At 36.9% G+C, this 23,685-nt stretch overlaps 1 protein-coding gene and 1 long non-coding RNA gene across 5 annotated transcripts in view; both read right to left on the bottom strand.

Moving 5' to 3' along the window:
• LOC106054167 (uncharacterized) overlaps positions 1–23,685 on the bottom strand; it is a 40,755-nt gene extending 17,070 nt beyond the window's left edge. The window contains exons 1-8 of one of the 4 annotated variants that reach the window (XM_056039893.1): positions 23,528–23,676; positions 21,014–21,087; positions 20,636–20,850; positions 18,223–18,394; positions 15,203–15,324; positions 13,215–13,406; positions 1,942–2,063; positions 632–736 (exon numbers count right to left, since the gene is read on the bottom strand). In XM_056039893.1, coding sequence (XP_055895868.1) covers positions 632–736; positions 1,942–2,063; positions 13,215–13,406; positions 15,203–15,324; positions 18,223–18,394; positions 20,636–20,840 — 918 coding nt within the window. In that variant the 5' untranslated portion in view covers positions 20,841–20,850; positions 21,014–21,087; positions 23,528–23,676. Of the gene's footprint in view, positions 1–631; positions 737–1,941; positions 2,064–13,214; positions 13,407–15,202; positions 15,325–18,209; positions 18,395–20,635; positions 20,851–21,013; positions 21,088–23,527 lie in introns of those variants that run through there. The other 3 variants (XM_056039892.1, XM_056039895.1, XM_056039896.1) reach the window with 3 other exon arrangements.
• On the bottom strand, positions 3,968–13,202 carry LOC129928026 (uncharacterized). Its single transcript, XR_008779618.1, has 2 exons — positions 9,778–13,202; positions 3,968–4,460 (listed from the first exon to the last, which is right to left on the bottom strand). It is a non-coding gene; the product is annotated as an uncharacterized LOC129928026 (long non-coding RNA).

Raw genomic sequence — 23,685 nt, 5'->3', positions numbered from 1 at the left:
GTCTGACTCTAAGGTCCTAATTGACATCTCCAATTTTACAGCGAATCTAAACTTGGACAAAGATATGGTTAAATTGTATCCTCTTTGTGTCATGGAACGTTTAGAATGTGATATCCTTCGTTCAACCACTCCTCACACAAATGAGATACTCTTAACCATGGGCGTAGCGAAATTTAGTCCCTCCCCCCACAGAGTAGCCAATGAAAGTTCGACTACAATTATCAGATTCTTTTATCATAGGAAGTGGGGTTCTAATTCCATTTAGTTTATCTACCAGAAGTTTGATGATACAAGTCAACGACCCTCAACAACAGTAATAAAGAAATTCAAGACCATATATAGTTAAAGAATAAACCTCTGTAACTAACAGAGAGTGGTCGAGAGGCTAAGTGCGCTTGAACTTGGCTTTTTTGGCTACCTAGAAGGGGGCTCGAGGTTCGACACCCGACTCGGGCAGAGTTTTGTTTACTGAGCGCCTAAAGGCAGCACGGAAAACCAACTCCTAGATACCCCCCCCCCCCCCCACTGGTCCACAAATGAGATTGGACCGAAGCGCTCTGAGCATGCTATAAGCATGAAAGTAGCGCTATATAAAAGCTATAAATATATCGTATATTGTAAATGTGCTTACTTTTTCGAAAGCGACTTGATTAAACCACCATTGTGTGGAGGCATCGTATTTCACTTGGATTTGATCATAATGTAGTTTTTCTATTATGCCAGTTTGATTGATGTTCTATGAAAGGTAAATTTAAGCGACAGTAACCAGTAGCCACAGGTAACAAAATATTAGAGCAATTACACTTACCATTTACTTACACTTCTTGATACGTTTGTTCAGGTTTGACCATGACATGATAAGATCTAAATTATACATTTCAACTGTGCATGTTCTAAGTGGAACTCCGAATGTTTTTAGTCTCTTATATTGAGTTCATTTCCAGTTCAAACACAAAGATTGAAATGAAACATCAATGGAAACTAACGAAATACATTTTTAAAAATCATAGGGAAATAGAAAGAGACGTAGAGAGAGAGAGAGAGAGAGAGACAGAGATAGAGAGAGAGACATAGAGAGAGAGAGATAGAGAGAGAGACAGACAGAGAGATAGAGAGAGACAGAGAAAGAGATATAGAGAGAGACAGACAGAGATAGAGAGAGAGAGAGACAGAGATAGAGAGAGAGACAGAGAGAGAGAGACAGACAGAGAGATAGAGAGAGAGACAGAGAGATAGAGAGAGAGACAGAGAGAGATAGAGACAGAGAGAGATAGAGAGAGAGACAGAGAGAAAGAGACAGAGAGAGAGACACAGAGAGAGAGACAGAGAAAGAGACAGAGAGAGAGACAGCGAGAGAGACACAGAGAGAGAGACAGAGAAAGAGACAGAGAGACAGAGAGAGAGACAGAGAAAGAGAGAGAGAGACAGAGAGAGACACAGAGAGAGAGAGAGACAGAGAGAGAGACACAGAGAGAGAGATAGAGAGAAAGAGACAGACAGAGAGACAGAGAGACAGAGAGACAGAGAGAGATAGAGAGAAAGAGACAGAGAGAGAGACAGAGAGACACAGAGAGAGAGAGAGAGACAGAGAGAGACACACAGAGAGACACAGAGAGAGATAGAGAGAGAGAAAGACAGAGAGATAGAGAGAGAGACAGAGAGAGAGACAGAGAGAGACACATCTGTCTATCTATCTATCTATCTATCTATCTATCTATCTATCTATCTATCTATCTATCTATCTATCTATCTATCTATTTATCTATCCATCTATCCAGTGGGAGGAAAAAATAATGAGATTATGCTAAATCAATTTTAGACAGAGTTTCATTGACTAAATTCACTTCGCCTAGGGCCACTAATTATCTAAGGCCGGCCCTGAAACAATAGTCATAAACATAAGACATTGATCCTGAACATTATGCATATTAATATTCTTACCATTTCCATACACTCATTCCAGCCTCCATGGTCTTCCTGAAGTTCTTTCAACTTGTCCACCCCAACAACACACTTGACCGTGTCACCTATTTTCAACTTTTGTGGACTCAATTTGCATTTGCCTGTACAAGAGTCAGAAAAATCCTTTTCATAATCGTAGAAACTAAAATACTTATTAACTTTGGGAATGCCAATATAAAAATACAAATACGCTTTCTCTGATTTTGGGGCCCCCTCTTCTCAAGACAATATAAAGAAACCGTGAAATTTATAACACAATGAATATTCGCATGTGACTAGAGTCACTAGCAAAATAATAGTAATGGCAATGTCTTTGATAGCGTAGATTAAGGATAAGTGCAGTGTTTCACATGGAGTTATTGGTGGAGGATAACATATTGACAAACTTTACTATTAGATACATTCATTGAGTTATTGGTGAAGTATTCTTCTTAAACTGTCAGGTAGAGTTGAGCCTTCGGCTCTTGGAACTCTAAGCCAGCAAAAGTGAACAAGAGCTCCCTCTCACCGGCCTGTATGAAAACACGATCGTAGGAGGAAACGATTAGGCTAAAGGGTAGCAAATAAGACTCCCGTGGGGGTGCGAGAGCATCCTCATTGCACTGCGCAGAGTTGTAAAAAAGCTCCCACAACCTTGTCACAATCCTGGCGCTGTTCCTCAAGGGGCCGTTACATAATAAATGGCGTGTCCCGCACGGTTAGCCTGGTATAGAAAAGGAAAAAGTGGCGGGGGTCTTAGTAGATCTATACACGGCCTCTTGCCGCGAGTCTGATCCACCCACCAGACAAAAACAGTGTACACTGTATTCATACAAGCCGGTGAGAGGGAGCTCTTGTTCACTTTTGCTGGCTTACATTGGTTGGTGAAGTATAACATATTGTCAAAATTACCATCTGACTCATTCATTGAGAATGTTAGCGTGAGAATGAAGTACCTCAACCAATACAAATTAGAATATTGCTATTGTCATGAAATGGAGTTTCGAGTTGCCAACATGAAATCTTAAGACTCACCTGCCACTCAAATACATTATATGCATATAGGCTGTTTGTGGAATAAATATCATTTCACTGTAATGTGATACCGTGATATGTGATACACACGGTGCATTTGTTCTTTGTTAGTATTTAGGCTTCCTTCCTTTATTATGTATAGACAGAGTCACTAGCGCATCCAGAACTATGGAGAACTATGGAGTGGGGGGAGGCGATTTTTTTCCAAACCCTAACCGTAATGCCCAGTAAACCCTAACCCCATACATAAACGCGAGTACAGAATATATATATACCAGAAAGGGAGCGACATAATATAAAAATGATATTGTACTTCAACTAACTTTGTTCACAAACTATGATTTCGCCATAAAAGTAGGATTGCCCCCCCCCCCCTCAAATGGTTTAGGTGGGAAGGGCAGTAGATGTATTTGCCCCCCTCCCCCAAATCGGCCAACAGAAGAAAGACATAATATAAAGATCGGTTAAATATCAATAACACGCTGGGTTTTCTACAAATAATTTGGACCGCCCCCTTACAACTCGAAAGTTCATGGTGGGGGAAGGCGGGATTGATGTCATCGCCACCTCCTCACCCCACCGAATCGGCCAACAAACAAGAGGGGGGGGGGCGAAATAATCTAAACATTGTTTGAAAATAAATAATTAGTATATAGTATTAACATAACTAATAAATCCGTATCTTCTTCTTCTTCTAGCCAGCTTTATTGCTGCTGAGCTGTGAGCTCTTTTGCAGACTGTGCCAAGGAAAAATAGTGTGCTGTTTTCTTCAGTTGTTCAGCACTGCCGTACAGGGTGTTGGTTATGTTGGGCTGTAGTGGAAGTAGGGTCTGCTGTGATGTTGCTAGTTCAGGCTGTCTTGAAGTCAACCAATTACTCTGCAATCGTTTGGGTGTAATTGTTCGGGTGTATTACGTGTAGTTGACCAACAACACAAACAAGAACTGGCACATCAATTGTAACAGGTGAAGAGATGTAGTCAACGATGATGAACAAGTTAATATATATTTATTATGATAAAAGGCCACAGTAGAAGTCTCTGTCACTAAACACGTCGTTACCCTGGAGTGTTCTAACGCTAACTGATTTTCCGGTCTCTAACCCAACATATCCCAAACGTCACTAGTCCCGTTCAATATGCGTCTACTATGGTGCGTCGCTAAATAACTAAAATAACTAACCTATATAAATAAGGTGTCTAACAGATTCCTCCCCCCCTTGAAAAAAAAATATGTCAATATTTTTCCACTACTGTCAAGTCTTACAAGGGCATTTTCAATTTAAGGGGAAGACCACAAACATAAAATCTTGATCTCTTCATCTTGACATCTTCATCTTGACAGTTCCTCATATTCATGTCAATGTTCATAACAGTTCATAACATTCCAGAATCATCTTCATTGGTACACAGTTCATCATGGAGGAAAATGTGGCATCTTATGGGCATGTCCTACACATCTCAAATGTTCTTTACTGGCAGTAATCTGATAAAATACAATATTTCAAAAAACAATTACAGACTTTATTTACACATTCAATACATTTTTTCTTACCACCCTTTTATACGCTTTTGTCCATTTTTCTTTTATACTCACCCTTTTCCATAGAACTAACTTTCGTCAATGATATATGAAATGATTCACACAAAAAAAAATATCCATACTTACTTTTAAATGCTTAACATCAACTTTACTTATCTCCCTTTTCATAACATATAAATGGTGTCAATATATTAATATATATTACATAATCAATATAATCATAGTTTATTTACAAAAGTATTTCATTTCAATGTCATTCTAGACAATAGATCAGCTACAATATTCACAGATCCACTAATAGCTTTCACTTCAAATTTATATTCCTGTAGTGCTAAGAACCATCTATAAACACGACTGTTTTTCATGCTCTTTTGCTGTATATATTGAATAGGTTTATGATCAGTTAATAATATGAATTTCCTTCCTATTAAATAGCTCTCTAGCTTAGTAATTACCCATATTACAGCTAAGGCTTCTCTTTCAATGACACTATATTTTTTTTTTTCTGCCTCTGACAATTTTCTGCTTACATATAATATAGGATGTAAGTTATCATAGTTCTGCATTAAACAACCACCAATAGCATTACCAGATGCATCAGTTGTGACATAAAATATTTTGTCTTTATCAGGTAGTCTTAATATTAGTTCATGACTAAAAACATCTTTAATTCTGTCAATAGCTTTCACACATTCCTCATTACAAACTACTTTTTGAGGTTTTCCTTTTTTAAGTAAGTCATTTAATGGATTCACTATTTCTGCTAAGTTTTTTATAAACTTTCTGTAATAATTTACTATTCCCAATATACTTTTAGTTTGTCTTTTTGTTGTAGGTATTTCAATATTAAGTACTTTCTTTATGTTATCTTCAATAGGGCTAATCATGTTGTTATTTACTTTATGTCCTAAGAAAATTATTTCCTCCAATCCTATTTCTACTTTTTCTGCTTGAATTGTAAGTCCACTTTCTTTTATTATTTTGAACACTTCTTTTACATCTACCAAATGTTCCTCCCAACTATTATTAAAAATACATATGTCATCTAAATAGCAAATAACATTTTCTTTGTTTCCAATTATCATGTTCATCATTCTATTAAATGTGGCAGGTGCATTTACTAATCCAAAACTCATATAATTCCATTGAAAAATACCATATGGTGTTACAAATGCTGTGTAAGGTTTTGCATTTTCTGTTAAAGGTATTTGCCAATAACCTTTAGTTAAATCTAATTTAGTAAAAAATTTTGCTCCATTTAATTTATGTAAAATATCCTCTATATTTGGCATTGGATATGGGTCAAATTCTGTGATGTTGTTAAGTTTCCTATAATCAATACATAACCTTATATCTCCATTCTTCTTTTTGGCTATCACAATTGGTGAAGCATAAGGAGATGTTGATGGTTCAATTATACCTGATTCTAGTAAATTGTCTATTTCTTTCTTTACTTTGTCTTGTAAATGTAGCGGTATTCTATATGGCTTAAGCTTGATAGGTTTTGTGTCTGTTACTTTAATGTCATGTTTAATAATATTAGTTTTTCCTGGTATACTGGAAAAAATTTCTTTGTATTCCTGTATTATTTTAGTTATATCTTTTGACATTTCCTTAGTTAAATTATTAAGATTAATCTTTTGCCAAGTTTGATTCTCTTTTGTTTCTATTACAGGTATTTCCTTAATATCATTTTCATTATGATTTTCATTTGTTATTATCATCAAGCATTCTTCTCTTTCTGAAAATTTATTTTCTATTTCCTCCTGAATGTTTTGTATCAACTCATCTTCTCTATCATGATACAGTTTCAAATTATTTATGTGATATGTTTTAATTTTCCCATTTATTTCAATTTGATAATTCACATCACTAATTTGTTTTATCACCTTAAATGGACCTTTCCATTGTTTACCAATTTTATTTTTCAGGTCATTTATCAATATTAATACATTGTTTCCTACTTCTAGTGTTTTCAATTGTCTTTTCTTATTTATATTCTCATGAGCACTTTGTTTGTACTTCTTATTGTTGTTATATGCTTGAGTCCATATTTCTTTCAATTCTGTTGTGATTGTTGTTTCACTGTCATTATTTAATTTATTCTCATTGCCTATTAGATTTTCTTTAAAAACATCTAATTCATCTCTGGGTTTTCTTCCATGTATTATTTCATATGGTGAAAATTGTGTTGCTTCATGGATGTTGTTTCTATGAGCAAATAGTACATAGTTAATGTAATGATCCCACTTGTTCTGATTATTCTGAATTATTTTTGTTAGTGATCTTTTTAATGATCCACCATATCGTTCACATAAACCGTTACTCTCCGGGTGGTAAACCGAAGAGTATATGTGTTGTATATTGTATTGTTTAGTCCATTTCTTAAATTGTTCTGACTTAAACTGAGATCCCTGATCACTCAATATAATTTTAGGTATACCATGTCTTGTAATTACTTTTTGAGTTATGGCATTAATGATATTTTCTGCACTTGTATTTGATAATGGGATTGCCTCTGGGTATCTACTAAACATGTCTATTACTGTTAAAATGTATTTGTTATTATTTTCAGTTTGAATTAAAGGACCTATTAAATCAATAGATACTTTCTGAAATGGTGCTGTAGGTTCATCCATTTCTTGAATAGGTGCTTTATTCACTAGGCTTTTGTTAGATCTCTTTTGACATATGTCACATGAGTTTATGTATTTGTTGATTGTTGCTTTCATTTTGGGCCAAAATACTTGTTTTGACAAATTCCTATAACATTTCTTTACTCCCCTATGTGCTGCTAAATTATTATCATGTGTCATGATTAAAACATCTTTCCAATATTTCTGTGGTAAGACAAGTTGTTTTATTTTCTTGTTATCATTACTTGTTTGTCTAAATAATATTTTATTCTCTATACAAAATTTCTCCATTGGATTATTATTGTTTTTATCTAGTATTCTTGAATATATTTTCCCAATAATATTGTCATTCATTTGTTCTAATGCAAATGTGGGTGTTGTTTCTTTTTCACTTTGAGATATTTGTGTTTCAAGACTATTTTGTGTTTCATTTTCTATCTCTCTTTCCTTAACATCTGTATTTTCTATTTGTATTACATTACTGGTTTCTTCTTCTTTATCATTACTTATTACATTTATTGTATTTTCCTGTTTCTCATCTTGTTTATTCATTGATCTTGTTATTACCATACTTGTTATATTTTGTGTTTCTATGTTTTCATGATTTTGTCTTATGTTTTTGTATTTGTTTTGCCAGTCTTCTAATTCTTTTCTTGAACATTCTTTAACTCCTTTTATGTTTCCTACTAACATATCATATCTCATTTCTGGTATTGCAATGCCATCACAATAACCAGTGAAAAATGGAGTTTCAATGTACACCCTTATAGCTTTAAATTCCCTTACGGTGCCATCTGCTAATTCTACTTTCCTAGTAAACCCTTTATACCAATGAGGTTTGACAAATTTAGTTTTTACTGCCAAAGTGTTACAACCTGAATCCCTGATTAATTCCACTGGAATTCTATCTACAAACCCTGGGTACACTGCAAAATTGTTCCTATTTCCTTCCATGAAATATATCCTATCTGTACCTTTATTTTTGTATTCCCTACTGTAACTCCTATTTCTATAATTTCCCCTGTCATTCCTATCTCTACTCCTATATCTACTGTTATTTTGTTCATTGTATCTATTTCTACTTCCAGACCTACTATTCCCTCTTCTACAGTTAGCTGCTATATGACCTTTTCCTTGACATTTAAAACAGGTTATTTCACTATATTTTCTATTTCCACTATTTGATCTGTTTCTATTTCTACTTCTATCAACATTTTCTTTGGTGTATCCTATTAAATCTACTTTGCTCTTATCCCTATCAGAAAATGGTTTATTTGGATAGGCATTTTTGTATACTCTCATTATTTCTGTTATTTCATCTATAGTTTTTGGGTTTCTTTCTCTAATAAAAGATTGTAACTGAGGATCACATTTATTTACAAAGTTGTCCACTAGAATAAAATTTTTTAATCCTTCATAAGAGTTATTCACTTTTTCTAATTTTACCCACTTATTGAAAAAATCCTTTTCCATATTAATGGTAGTTTGGGGTTCTATTCCTAATGATGGTATATTGTCAAAGTATTTCTTTCTAAAAGTTGTAGCATTATGACCATATGCATTTAATAACTCTCTTTTTAAAACCTGATAGCTATCATCAATATGATGGTCATGATTTTGGCATATTGTTAGAGCTTGACCATGAACAAAGTCTATCAGTATTTCAGACCATTCTTCTTCAGGCATATTAAATGTAGACATTTTTGCCTCATATCTTTTCAGGAAATCACCAATGTCATCCTTCTGTTCATCAAAACTTTGTATCTTTCTCTTTAGCCATGTCTGTGAATTAGGGTTGTCTCTTTGAGTGGTATAATTATTTGAGTTATTTGTGTTATTTCTTTGTTCAGTTTGGGCTCTGGCTTGTGCTGCGTCCAATCTCATCTTCTCCATTTTAGCTTCATGCTCTCTCTGCCTTTCTTGGTCTTCTTTTTGCTTTTCATATTCTTCCTTTCTGATCCTTTCTTGCCTCTCTATCTCTTGTCTTTGATGTTCTTCTTGTCTTTCTATCTCTTCTTTTTCCCTTCTTATTTTATCTTGACGTTCCATTTCTTCCCTCACAACTTGCTGTACATAAGCGGCTAAATCCTTTCCTTTTAACTCCATGGCCTTTCCATCCTGCATAGCGGTTTCCTTAACCTCCTTAAGGTCCACATATGATGATGTAGCCATTGTGTTTTATATTTTATATATATTTTTACTTAGCCTATATTGGTTATGGCTATACTTTAAAAGTTTTTACACACTTTTATACAAGTTTTAAGTGTTATGTCTCTATCTATAGATTTAGTAAATGTGTAAATCTAGTCTGAGTTATTATGGTTATATTCAGATCTGTATATTAGGTCCAGTATTACACACAAATTTAAATCTAGTATATTATAGTATGTATAATATTACCATTTAGATCTAGTTATCAAGAGCACTATGACTATTAGATCTAGTATGACCAACTATGATCGATTTTAAAATCTGGTATGACTGAAATGTCTAGAGTAAATTCAAAGACTGTCTAGAGTCCAGATCTAGAGTATATTATGGTTCTATTTCACCATACGAAACAAATATGTGTATACAGTGTCAAATATATCTTCAACAAGATATATATATCTAGAATGTACTACCTTCATTCATCTTCAACTTAATAATATTTCAAAGTAGAGTCTAGATAATCAAATTGTACCAAAGAGATGTACAACAATTTGCAGATCTAAATTTAGCCAGACGATAGTGTTTGACTACATAGCCAGTTTCGGCATTATTCTCATGGCAAAATCATATTTGATTTTAACCGCTCAAACTAAAATTATTTTAGTCTGATTCACAGTAAAAGAATCCTACCCGCACTTTCTATCATTAAGTGAAAAAAAAATACAGATCTAATTAAATTAATAAAAATAAATAATTTAAAATAATATAAACAAATGAAATAATTAAAATGAGACTATCGCTATGGGTTGGGATGTGACAATATGGCACACAATGATAACGTCACGAAGTAACCAGGCAACAACGGATATGACGTTTATACAAACAAAACAAATTACAATCCTAAACGTATAATATAGCTTTTCATCTAAATTACGTCTTCTACCCCGACGGGTTTTAAGGCGCACCACCTGATTTTACTCAGGCTAACGTACCAAATTTAGACAAAATCTATTTCTAAGGGCAATCTAAACATACACTAATAAGAAAAATGGCACTTAGCTTTTGATAAGAAAGATCCCTTTGTTCGGACTCCCGAATATGCTAGATCACAACAAATTCCACTGCCTCTCTTCCAGTTCTGACTCTGCTCTCCGGTGCTACCAGTATCCCACGTAATGCCACAGATGTCCTGATATGCCACAGCAAAATGTTCTAGTTTCTTCGACGACTGTTGATGACCGTATGTGTAGTTCCGACGACTTTGTGTACACAGTTACTGACGAATAGGTTAACGGTTCTTCTGGCGATGACTTGACTTGTGTAGACGACTACTGACAAATAACAGTCTCTTGACGGCAACTTGATCTGGACGACTGACGAATAACGAATTTCTTGACGATGACTTGATCTGGGCTGACGAATAACGGCTTTCTTGACGATGACTTGATCTGGGCTGACGAATAACGACTTTCTCGACGATGACTTGATCTGGGCTGACGAATAACGGTTCTCTAAAATAGTTCACTGCTTCTGCTGCTACTCTGGTAGTACGACGAAGTTTGCTGTTGTACTCTGCTTCAATAAACCAAACTGTCCAATGTAGACTAGGTGAGACCAAGGTCACCTCCGACGACGTTCCGTTAGACGATTAACGGTTTTCAACGAAATTAAGTGGATGTAGCTATTTCCACAACAATATCAGCACGTCTAGATATGGTCTAGACCGACGAATACTAGATAGATCAATGTTCAGTACTGATAAAGATTACTTCACTAACCTTCCAAAGGTTAAACACAGTGACCGTTATAAACGTGGCAAGCAACCGGTTCAATGAGCAAACTGCTCCACAAGAATCTCTCCAAGGGTAAGACGACAGAGCGATTTCGATTTAGTTAGCTACCAAACTTGTAGTACTCACAATACTTCTGACAGCGGGCAAACTGTCCTTCTCGAACTGGCGAGGTAAAACTTGATACTCAATGTGGCTCCTATGACGAAGAAAAAATATGTCCAACAGGTTCACTAACGATCTCTCACCCGTTATGAATGAACGGTTTCTCTGGTTGTAGGTCGATTCAGCATATGAAGATCAGGCGTTGCGATGATTACGGTCCTGACGAAGGTCACCCTGAGTTAACGGCTCGTTGAACGTGCGATCAAACAGGCGACGACTGCTTGTAGATCTAGAACAAAGTCACTCTGCGATGATGCTGTGTTCAGCCGTACTCCGATGAAATCTTATAACTTCGAGTGCACGACCCTCACCTGAGTAAACGTTCTGCTTCGAGGTCCGGTACGATGTTCGTCGGGCTTCGAGGTTCGGGGTCGCCACTGTGATGTTGCTAGTTCAGGCTGTCTTGAAGTCAACCAATTACTCTGCAATCGTTTGGGTGTAATTGTTCGGGTGTATTACGTGTAGTTGACCAACAACACAAACAAGAACTGGCACATCAATTGTAACAGGTGAAGAGATGTAGTCAACGATGATGAACAAGTTAATATATATTTATTATGATAAAAGGCCACAGTAGAAGTCTCTGTCACTAAACACGTCGTTACCCTGGAGTGTTCTAACGCTAACTGATTTTCCGGTCTCTAACCCAACATATCCCAAACGTCACTAGTCCCGTTCAATATGCGTCTACTATGGTGCGTCGCTAAATAACTAAAATAACTAACCTATATAAATAAGGTGTCTAACACTGCCTAAGGTGGATTAGGGAGGGGCATTCAAAGAGGATATGGTTTACGGTTTCAAAGGAGTGGGCGCAATGTCTGCAAAGGGGTAGTTGTGTGGAGTTTATTTTGTTCAGGTGGTAATTTAATAGTGGTGTGTGTCCTGTTCTTAGTTGGAAGATTGTAGATTGTTCTTTGCGGGGAGGAAGTTAATACTGTCCAGTTTGTTAGGCGTAGTCATTTCTCTGTACATGGCTCTGCCTGTGTTTCCTGATGCCCATTGGTTGAGCCCCTCCTCTTTGTGATTGTTGACTAACATTGACCTTAGGGTGAGGTAGTTAACAGGTCTATCTGGTTGTTCCATAGATGAACCTGCCTTTGATAACTTATCTGCCTTATAAATCCGTATACAAATTGTGTGATTTCTTTACTAAAATTGTCTGAGTGGGAGGGGGAATATTGCAAGTACTGCCCCCCTCCCTGGATCCGCCAGTGCACAGGGTTTTGTACGGTTAGAAATTCACAAAGATATAAAATAATTACTTATAATTAAGTTCACATTTTTAATTATGTAAAAACGTAGCAATTTGTGTACTATATAACAGTTTCGGAAAGTAAAGGGGGTGGGGGGTTGCGCCGGCTGAGTGGTTTAGCGCTTGGCTTCCAAACCTGGGGTCCTGAGTTCGAATCTGGGTGAGGACTGGGATTTTGAATATAGGGAATTTTAGGGAACCCCTGATTCCACCCAGCTCTAATGGGTACCTGAATCTAGTTGGGGAAAGTAAATGTGGTTGGTCGCTAACCGTTGGCCAACGAAACAGATGACATCTTCCCTATAGATCGCAAGGTCTAAAATGGGAACATAACAGTTTCGACATTTTTTTTTCTCATGTGGTAAAAAGCCTAAATATCTGGTCTAAGTTTTTTTTGTCTACGTTCACTTTTTAAAATAATTTTTGAACTTTTAATGAACCGCTAGTTTAAGCCTGTATTCACTTAAAGAAAATGTCATTCTAGTAAAAGCATTATTATTCATGCTTATAGCATGCTCAGAGCGCTTTTGGTCCAATCTGGGGGTATCTAGGAATTTAGGCGCTCAGTAAACACAACTCTGCCCTAGTCGGGTGACGAACCTCGAGCCCCCTTCTAGGTAGCCAAGCCAAGCCAAATTTAAGCGCACTTGGCCTCTCGACCAAGCTTCCCACCATAAGCATAAGTTGACCCTATACTTACGTAATACAGGTAGATGATTTCTATAATAATATCCTCCGCCGGCCGCTTCAATACATTTCAGGTCAACTTGACCACAGTAGCCAAGTCTGTATTCATTACAGGAACCATTAGACCAAATGACTTCAGCAATGGAACGAAATCTAGATTTGAAATCTCTGAGTTTTTGAACTAAACCTGTCTGTCCATTTCCTCCTAAACGAATGAAGACATTAGTTTAGAATGTTAAACAAATTAAGGTAATTTTTTTCATAATACCTAGGCGCTATCGTCTCAGATGAAGAAACCAAACCTGATCTATTGGTCAGAATTGCACAGTCCACAGCAGCATTTGCAAAACGTAAAACAATCTAGAAATACAAATGCATAGCCCTCAACACTAAAATCAGATTGATTCACTTCCTGGTAAGGCCACATTGTTGTATAATGACTTCAGGATTGAGGCGGGAAGGATCCTGGCAAAAGAATCAATAGGCTACAGAAAGATCCTATGTATCACATTCAAAGATCGCATCAAAAAATGAAGATATTATCTTATCTTATCGTATATGATACAGACGTTACTTCAAAAAAAGAAGATGATTACGTCCTACGCGTCTTGCATTTAGTCATGCATGTTAACCAATGACTTAAATTCTGCCAAGTCACAGGTTTTCCTGGCTAGCTCAGTAACCCATTACATGCTCTAATTGCACTAGGGAAGAATGAGCACTTATACAAATTTTTCCTAGCATATGGAACGAGAAATGTGCCTTTATCTTTGAGTCTTTGTAAGTATTTTATTAGATTTTGTTTTGTATGGTTCAGTGTTATATGTATATTTGCTACTTTACTTTTGAGTCTTCTATCCTGAAGGCTTTCTAAATTTAGTGATTTAGCTGATGGTGTTACTCTAGTCAACTGTGAATATTCGTTTGTTATAAATTTCATTGCTCTATTTTGTATTCCAGATTAGAAACAAGACTATGACGGCTATTGGGCCCACGAGGTCAGAAATGTTGGAAAAGCATCTCTTCATCACATCTCATCATCACATCTCATCATCACATTTCATCATCACATCTCATCATCACATCTCATCATCACATCTCATCATCACATCTCATCATCACATCTCTGCCTTGATCCCGTCTCGGGCATCGGAAACCACTCAGCTTCCTCCAGGGGTCTGGGTTCTAGACAAGCCTTGCCCATCTGCTTGCCCTCTGCATCTAAATCATCATATGTATTTCCTGGCCGTATATCTCTCACCCATTCCTTATGGGATCCAGGTGAAAGCTTATCTTGCAATGTTGGATGCTGCTTTGTCGCCACGTATCTCATTGATGATCTTGCCTGGCCAGAAAACAATACGGACTTTTCTGAGGCAGGCGTTGACGAATCTCATTGATGATCTTGCCTGGCCAGAAAACAATACGGACTTTTCTGAGGCAGGCGTTGACGAATCTCATTGATTATCTTGCCTGGCCAGAAAACAATACGGACTTTTCTGAGGCAGGCGTTGACGTGTCTCATTGATGATCTTGCCTGGCCAGAAAACAATACGGACTTTTCTGAGGCAGGCGTTGACGAATCTCATTGATGATCTTGCCTGGCCAGAAAACAATACGGACTTTTCTGAGGCAGGTGTTGACGAATCTTATTGATGATCTTGCCTGGCCAGAAAACAATACGGACTTTTCTGAGTCAGGCGTTTACGAATCTCATTGATGATCTTGTCTGACCAGAAAACAATACGGACTTTTCTGAAGCAGGTGTTGACGAATCTCATTGATGATCTTGCCTGGCCAGAAAACAATACGGACTTTTCTGAGGCAGGTGTTGACGAATGCCTTCATGGTGGTGACGGTTTTTCTCCAGGGTCTGTCCCATGGAGTCGATGTAGTTGCAGTCCTGCTAACGTCTCTATCTAGGTATATGTCTGTCTGTCATTCAGCCCCAGATTTCTGGTTAACATTCTAAAAATTATCGCTAAATATTTCAATGATTACCGTCTTGGTCAGTCCAAGTCCAATGTTTGCCTCTAGAGACTTTAGCACCTGGAAACATGCCCATTGCTTTGATCTTGTCTGCCGGACTTTCTGTATTTCTGGGTGGAACTTTGACGTTTTCTCTAGATAGAAGAAAAAAGTGGTTCATTTTATTTATTTTTTCAGCAAATATTTATGTTCTATTTTTATACCCGTCAGTCATGTATGTCTTCTATTTCTATTGACCCCCCCCCCCCCTAAATGTGAAGAAAATATATTATTTTTGGTCTACGGCCCATCCGTCAGTACTTTAGTGATGTTTCAATCTCAAAATGCTGAAAAGGTATTAAAAAAAGATTTCATGTTATTTTGCAAAGTTTAGGTACAACGACTATCTTTTTGTCCTGAGTAAATAATTTATTTTAAACTAGTCATTTTAAACTTTTTTTGTTTTCATGCAAATAAAACATTTTTAAAAACACTACTTGAAAGACTTACAGCAGCGTTCATTTAATTCGCTCCTGAATGGGGAACTTTTATATTTATTTACAAGATTTCTGCTGTTTTATCTATAAATGGCTTTTAGAAAACGTCAACTTTGTTAAAAAAAAAACAACAACTAGCAATAGAAATTGTATGCATATAATTAGACAATTATTTATAAAGTAAACGCCTTAAAACAAAATATATATGTTTCTTGTCAACTAAGGTCGAGCCGTTGAGACCATTGAACATAATTAAGGTTTTGTTTCCAAAGCCAGGATCACCATCCTTCAGCATGAACCAGTCGATTTATTCATATTAATCAATTTGTTTGATCAACGATCAACGATCCTTCGAAGCAGGACGTTTTGGCGCCGCCGTTTTGGCGCCGCCGTTTTGGCCCCGCCGTTTTGGCGCGAAGGTCGTTTTGGCGCGAGCCGTTTTGGCGACGGGACGTTTTGGCGCGAAATACATTATGTACATTTACTGTATTATTTCTTTTAAAAGAATGAGTGTTTGTGTTAAGACATATTTTTCACGTACTAAATGTAAATGTGTGTTTGTTTTTCACATCATTTTCTTGAATAAACATTTTGGCTTGTGTATGTGTGCTTATTAAGAGGCACACTTTTATTTTCAAAAAAGTTTTTAAAGATATTACTTTAAAATTAAAAACAAAAATCGCGTGAGAGAGGGGAGGGGTGGAGGAAAGAGTATATACAAGGAGTGAAATGTGAGCAGAAGAGGGGGGGCGGGATAGGTGTAATGACCATTCCCAAGGAGGTGATCGCCAGACTCATGACGCCAACGACCAGTGCTCGGTGCTGGTCTTGTCTTCATTTGTTTAACTCTACCTGCGTCAATGCGAGATGTGTCACCCAAATCACCCCTAGCCAATTTCTCAAAATATATCTATTAACGTTAGAGTTTGTACTGACCACATTCCGTGTCTTGATCTTTACTATGTGTGGAGTTATTGTCGTCATTCAGCGTAATAGAGCTTTAGATGTTAACATTGTTTTTGTTATATTAAAGTGTGACACTTAGCTAGTTCGTATATTACACTATTGTCAAATAAAAAAAATCTTTTGGAAAGAAATCCAAAAATGTCATCCAGTGCGATTAGCAGAACTCGCATATAGCATGTCATTACCATTCAGGAATCTGACTTATTATAGGCCTATATTCATGAAATAGGCAAAACCTTTATAATTAAAAAAAAACAAACAATTCGCTGAACGGTGTTAGAATTCATACTATACATACAATATTATGATAGAGTGAAATAAACATTGTTATAAAAGCTACGTGATTATTAAATTATCGTCAAATGATATCTCGCGCCAAAACGTCCCGTCGCCAAAACGGCTCGCGCCAAAACGTCCCGTCGCCAAAACGGCGGGGCCAAAACGGCACGTACCAACGATCCTTGACCCGTTTTTTTTTTTTGAGTCCTCTTTCCCTGGTGAGGCCCGAGATCGATTCCCCTTTTTAGAGAGTTTCGTATTCCTAAACATTTATTAGAACTAATTGTGATATGACCACAGCCACAGCTTGTGACATATGTGAGTAAAGGCGTGGCGGATGGGAAAATGATTACTGAGCGTTTTTTTTTTCAATAATACATGCTACGTACTCTCTAGTTCAGAATGTTATGGTTGCTTTTCGATGACTCTTTCTTATTATGGCCGTTTTCACAGGGATGGAGGCGTGGTGGCTGAGCGGTAAAGCAATTGGCTTCCAAACCGGAGGTCCCTGGTTCGAATCCTAGTGAAAAATAGGATTTTTAATTTCGGAATCTTTGGGCGCCTCTGAGTCCACTTAGCTCTAATGGGTACCTGACATTAGTTGGGGAAGAGTAACGGCGGTTGGTCGTTGTTCTGGCCACATGACATCCTCGTTAACCGTAGGCAACATAAAACCATAAGGTCTGAAATGGTAACTTTAATTACTTTCACAGGGATGCCACGACCAGGGCGGGAAATGATTAACAGCGATTTGTTAATTTCTGGCTATATTGCAGAAAATCATGCAATATTTACGTTTCCCTATCCATACAAGCAGCCGCAGTGGCGTAGCTAGGAATTTGTCATCATTTGGGGGCCCGGGAGGGCTTGACCTCTTTGGTGGCCCCTGCATTTTGAGTAATATTTAATATTTAATGTAAAAAAAACAAAACTCATTTGGGACCCCCTCAAGTAGGAGCCCGGGGGGATTTTCAAATTCTCCCCCCTCCATTCCCCAACGATTTCAGTCTAGCTACGCCTCTGGGTGTGAGTGATTGCAGGCAACTATACTTTAAATGTACATCTGAAAGAAGGGAAAACGGATTGTAGTTTTTGATATTTTTTTAGTTTATAGCTTTTGATGTTCCGTGCTGAAAGTATCATAACCTGTTTTATTTCATTGCTTACCTAACAGCTGTCCTATAAGACGTACCCTAAGGGGATGCCTGGAAGTTTGTGTAAAAAACACGAGTTCAATTTATTATCTTTTTAGAAAGTAACTTTTACAACGTACAAAACATCAGTAAGAAAAAAATTACTTTGATCATGTACCTGGTCCTTGCGAAGTATTCAAATCTGAAAAAAGGATGTGACGTGTCGTGTTTGTCTTGGTTGTAGCAGGCAGAACAGAGATCGAAGTCTGGACACACAGCACACTTCCAACGCAGTCCTTTGATTGGCATCTCACGACATTCATCGCAAGTCACAGAGAAATGTTGAATGTCTGCACATGTCAGGAAAACATATTGGTTAGTCCATATAAGTATCAGTCAAATAAAGGTGTTGTTCAATTTTTGTGCTGATGACAATTTATACATTGCTGCTAGATTCTATCTTCTTCTTATCTTATATAATACAGACGTTACTTCAAAAAATAAGATGATTACGTCCTAGGCGTCATGCATTCAGTTATGCATATTAACCAGTGACGTAAATTCTGCCAGTCACTGGTTTTCCTGGCTAGCTCAGGCAACCCATTCCATGCTCTAATAGCACTAGGGAAGAAGGAGTATTTGTACAAATTTGTCCTAGCATATGGAACGAGGAATGTGCCTTTATCTTTGTGTCTTTCAGAGTATTTTATTAAATTTTGTTGTGTATTTGAAGATTATGGTTCAGTGTTTTATGTATAATTGCTACTTTACTTTTGAGTCTTCTGTCCTGAAGGTTTCTAAATTTAGTGATTTAACTAAAGGTGTTACTCTAGTCAAATTATCTCTTGTAAGGATTCAGTTTTGCAAGGAGTCTTACAAAGACTAGTGAGACTACACAATCAATTTCTTCCGTTACAGTCCAGTGTATTTCTACATTATAAGGTGTACAAATGTGTACACAAATGTCATTTTTTTTCTACTAAATACAACGAAACCTGTGAATTCCAGGGTTTTCAAAATAATAATTAAAAAAACAACAACATCTGAGGGGAGTGCGGGAACTGCCAAAGACTTAATTTAATTTGGAGATAAATATATTTTGAAAAAAAACATTTTATTTACCGAGTATCAGTAATCAATATATATAATTCTCTTCTTCCCTTATCAGGTCAAACAAGAAGTAAAGAGAAGAACACTCTCTTAATTCTGCGGATAGTCACCCCCACGAAAAAAAAAACAAGAGGGGGGGGAGAGAACACGTTTATACAGCTCGATACGGATGGCTGCGCGCTGGACTGTCAAACCCTGCCCGCTCCCATCCCATGCGGGAGGTTTGGACTAGGAAGTAAACTATCGTCAACTCTGAAGTAACATCCGAAACATGTAAAACATTTTACAAACACTAAATAGCAGGGTCGGACTTAAACTTAAGGATTGTGGGGCCCTATTCGAAACGGATTTCGCTGGGCCAAGTTTGGGTAGGGAAGCGGACAATAAGTCAAATTTAAGAGTTTGTATTAGAAAATAAATTCGTCTATGTATTTTATTCATTCTTTACTACGTACAGAATTACTTTACGAGCCTTGCGCGTAGCAAAGTCATACATTATATCATAATAATTCTGTTTCCCACATAGATACCGCTCAATAGCAAGAATTATCAAATGTTTCAATCTATCTTTGAGAATTGTTGACATCAAGCAATTCTTCATTAGTTTGAGGCGAGAGAAGCTTCTTTCACTTCATTACACAATTACGGCTAATGCATAATGCCGTTTTTATTAATAGCGCGAAGAATTGACATTTTCCATATTGAATGACACCCCGAAATGACAATTTTTTTTCTCTATGTATTTCCGTATATTTTAAGGACTTTTTCGTATATTTTGCAATTCCGGGAGATTTCCAGGAGCTCCTGGTAAATCGACAGGAGGGAGCGGGAAATCTGTTTAAAGTTATAAAATGGTTTAGTTTAATAATTTATACACCTTGAATTAGCGCGGGTTCCATGAAAGGGCGGATCCCTTGGTCACATAGGTTGCAGTGGCCTAAGACCGGCCCTGCAAAATAGCGGCGTATGCTATGCCGCCGGTCGACTAGTATACTAATATTCCTTTCCATGTGATCACCCCCGTGACGGGACAAGGTAAATTTAAGTTTATTATATAGTACACAAATAAACTAAGAATTTATTTTGTTGAAATATATAGATGCATTTCTTCTTATTAGATTGCAAAATCTTCATGGGTGGAGGGTAAACATGGATTAAGAAAAAGGCCGTAACAATTTTCCAAGAAATTTGATTTAAAAAAAAAATATTTCTCTTTGTCTCCCCTAAGTAAACGTATCACTCTTTCTCTCTGTCTTTGTCTATCTCTCTCTCTCTCTCTCTTTACGATCTCGCTTGTTCTACCTCCTTCTCTCTCTTCTTCTGTCTCTCTCTCCATCTCTCGCCCTCTTTCTCTCTCCCTCCCTCTCACTCTCTCTCTCTCTCTCTCTCTCGCTTTCTCTGATTCTCTCCCTCTTTCCCTCTCATGTTATTAATAGTATATCACAATAAATTGAAATCCTACAGAAGTTTTGAACCCTTACCTAGCTGAGCGCAGTCGAGAACACAAAGATCAAACGCATCGTCTTGTCCGGTTCGGTAGATGTTTTCTGACCCGTTGTCCCACAACACAGTAACTTTCTTGTGGCCATCGTGGACGTCAGTCACTGTACCGACGTGACCTTCACCCCCGTCATCGTTTCCGTAGATCCAGTTCGGACCTCTGACCACACGTAGACCAGTAACCATGGCAACTAAACTGCAAATTTAGTTTGAACATAGAATATCCGTAACGAAACTATTGAACTAATTGTTGTATACATTCCTAATTCAATTTTGGTAATAAAACATTCTGAGACTGCTTAATTTGGAAATTTGTTATGATTACAAGGTCTTTTTTACAAAGCTTATATACAACTCACTATGTCTGTCTGTTTGTCTGTACTGTCTGTCTGGTAAAAATGTGCACACATTGTTTCTCCCACACCCCATCAAGCTGAAATTTCGGATAATTATTCATTGACACAGACAAGACATGAATTAAAAAAAAGAAAAAGATAGGTCAATTAATTACTGGTAATTAATTATTTTATTTGTTAACAACAATGGAAATTATTCTTCAGTAGTCACAGACATGACAAAATTTGTTGGGTTTAGTCCCCTTAAATAATTAGTAACGCTAATTCTCCCTCACGCATTCTCCGATCAAGTTGATACTTAAAACAATTATTTACTGTACCTAAGAAAACATTAATTAAAAAATATGAAATACTCAATTATCTAATTATTTTAGTTGATATCGAATAAGGGAAATAACTTTTACATTAGTGGTTTTTAGGAGGGAGTTTTAGGACGGAGTTCTTCCCCTTTAGATAAACTTCTTTTTTTTAAATAGATTTTTTTTTTTATTTTGCTTGTTTGTTTTTTTTAATTAAAAACAACAGTCCACAAGAAGAAACAAACGCAACATACAGAGTAGCTCATGGGGAAAAGACGTCTGGATCTTTTCACATTTCCTAGTCCACGCTACAGTCTCACAGAAAAAGGAACAAACGAGTTTTTATACTATTTGGTCTTGGCCTAAATGGACAAACGTCGCTTACTTAGCTATGACTTACCGTTGGGTGGACTCTTTAATTAATTAAAATATCTAAGTTAAATCTGAACCTCTAGCCTGTGCTACATAAATTCACTAATTTGATGGCTGTCTGATAATATGGTATGGGCTTTTGACTGTCTTTTCAATGGTCTCGGGTTCGAACCTCCTGCGGGAAGTTTGGGCCAGGGTTTACTAATGTTCAAAAGGACATATCTTCTTATAGACTAAAGAAGTTACTTCACAAAAGAAGATAATTACGTCCTACGCATTTCATGTGTCAATCTAGTCTTACATATTTATCAATGACTTAAATTCTGATAAATATCTATATAAATTTTGAATTTTCATATCAAAGAGCTTAAAACGAATTTAAAAAAAAACATAATTGTTTACATTATTCATTTGACTAAGTAAAAATCTTTCCCAGACCTTTAGATCTATGGGGCTGATGATAACAATGTCATCTGTTTCTTTGACCATCTGTTTAAGAACTGGGTGTTATGTTGCTAGCACAAAGACCAACCGCCTTTACTTTCCCCCCAACTAAAGTCAGGTACCTATAAGAGTTAAGTGGACTCAATGGCGCCCCAAAAAATCCCGAAATTCACAATCCCAGTCTCCATCAAGATTCGAACCAGGACCCCAGGTTCGCAAGCTAAGCGCTTAACTACTCAGCCACAGCCCCCTCACTTGTGTACTACTTAGTGGTAATTGAAAGAGCATTGCTGCATTTGTTTGGATACACAACACAGAAAAAGGTGGATACACATTTCAAATAAGGGAAGTTAAAAAAAACCAATACTGCCTAGTTGAAACATTTCTAAAAAGACACAAAGTTTACTACTAAATCAGTGCTTCTCTTTTTTTTTCCTTAGCGAGCTCAATGCTTTGTGCGTAGGCAGTATATGTAGCTTGGCTACCCATTGATTCTTCTCAATTGAGATCCCGGCTCAGGGCCGGTCCTAGCAATTGCGGGGCCCTATTCGAAACTGATCGCTCGTGGCCTAGTCTGGGTGGGAATAAGGATAATAAGTGAAAATTAAGATTTTGTTTTAGAAAATAAATTCGGCTTTGCATTTTGTTCATGCGATCAAGTTATTTACTTTACGAATCTTGCAACCTATGGCATATTTATATGCCAGTGACTATAAAAGTAACTAAGGTATTGGAACTTCCGGTTAAGGGGAAAATTCCTCCAGTTATCATATTTTATTACACGAAAGCTGACAATGCCCTTTTTTTTTATCGCGAGTAGGATTTGATTTTTCCGTAATGAATGGCACACACAAATGACAATTTTGTCTATTTTTTAGGAGATTTTTATGAGTTTTCAGGAGATTTTAATAAGTGCAGGACATTTCCAGGAATTTTTCGTATTATTTTGCAATTAATAATTACAAATAGAATTAGCGCGGGGCCTATGAAAGCGCGGGGCCCAATGCGACCGCATAGGTTGCAGTGGCCTAAGACCGGCCCTGTCCCGACTCAACACGAGACCAATCGTTATAGAAGGCCTGAACACTGATCTGTGACGTCGCAACCTGTGGGCAGTTTACACCAATAGCTGATTGCCACGTCACAAGTCATGACGTGGCCACGAATTATTGTTTAAAGTATCAATGTTTCATTCAGGTTTCTACAAAGATGTACAATGAAGTTAGATAGCTACGTAAATTTATTTTTTGTTAAATTATTTGTTTAGAAAATTAATATTTTAAGTTCAAGATTAAAAATATAATTGTTGTACAAGATGTTTGGAGCTACAAACCAACAACCGAGTAATCAGCGCGTACATTTTGCTGTAAAACAAAAACAAGAATTAAACACAATATCTTACTCTGACACTCAAAGCTCTCCGAAAGTGCAGCAATTAGATTTCCACATGGATCTCCGATACATTTCTTGTTAGCGTATTGCAAACACTTCAAGTTAAGCTAGCGAAATAATAATTTCTTGGAAAAAAGGAAACAGTCAACCATGAAACAGTTACAGGAA

The sequence above is a fragment of the Biomphalaria glabrata genome, chromosome 9 (genome assembly GCF_947242115.1).
Source record: "Biomphalaria glabrata chromosome 9, xgBioGlab47.1, whole genome shotgun sequence".
In the NCBI taxonomy this organism is placed as follows: domain Eukaryota; kingdom Metazoa; phylum Mollusca; class Gastropoda; family Planorbidae; genus Biomphalaria; species Biomphalaria glabrata.
The sequence above is the reverse complement of the archived record's forward strand: the minus strand, read 5'-3'. Positions and strand labels throughout refer to the sequence as shown.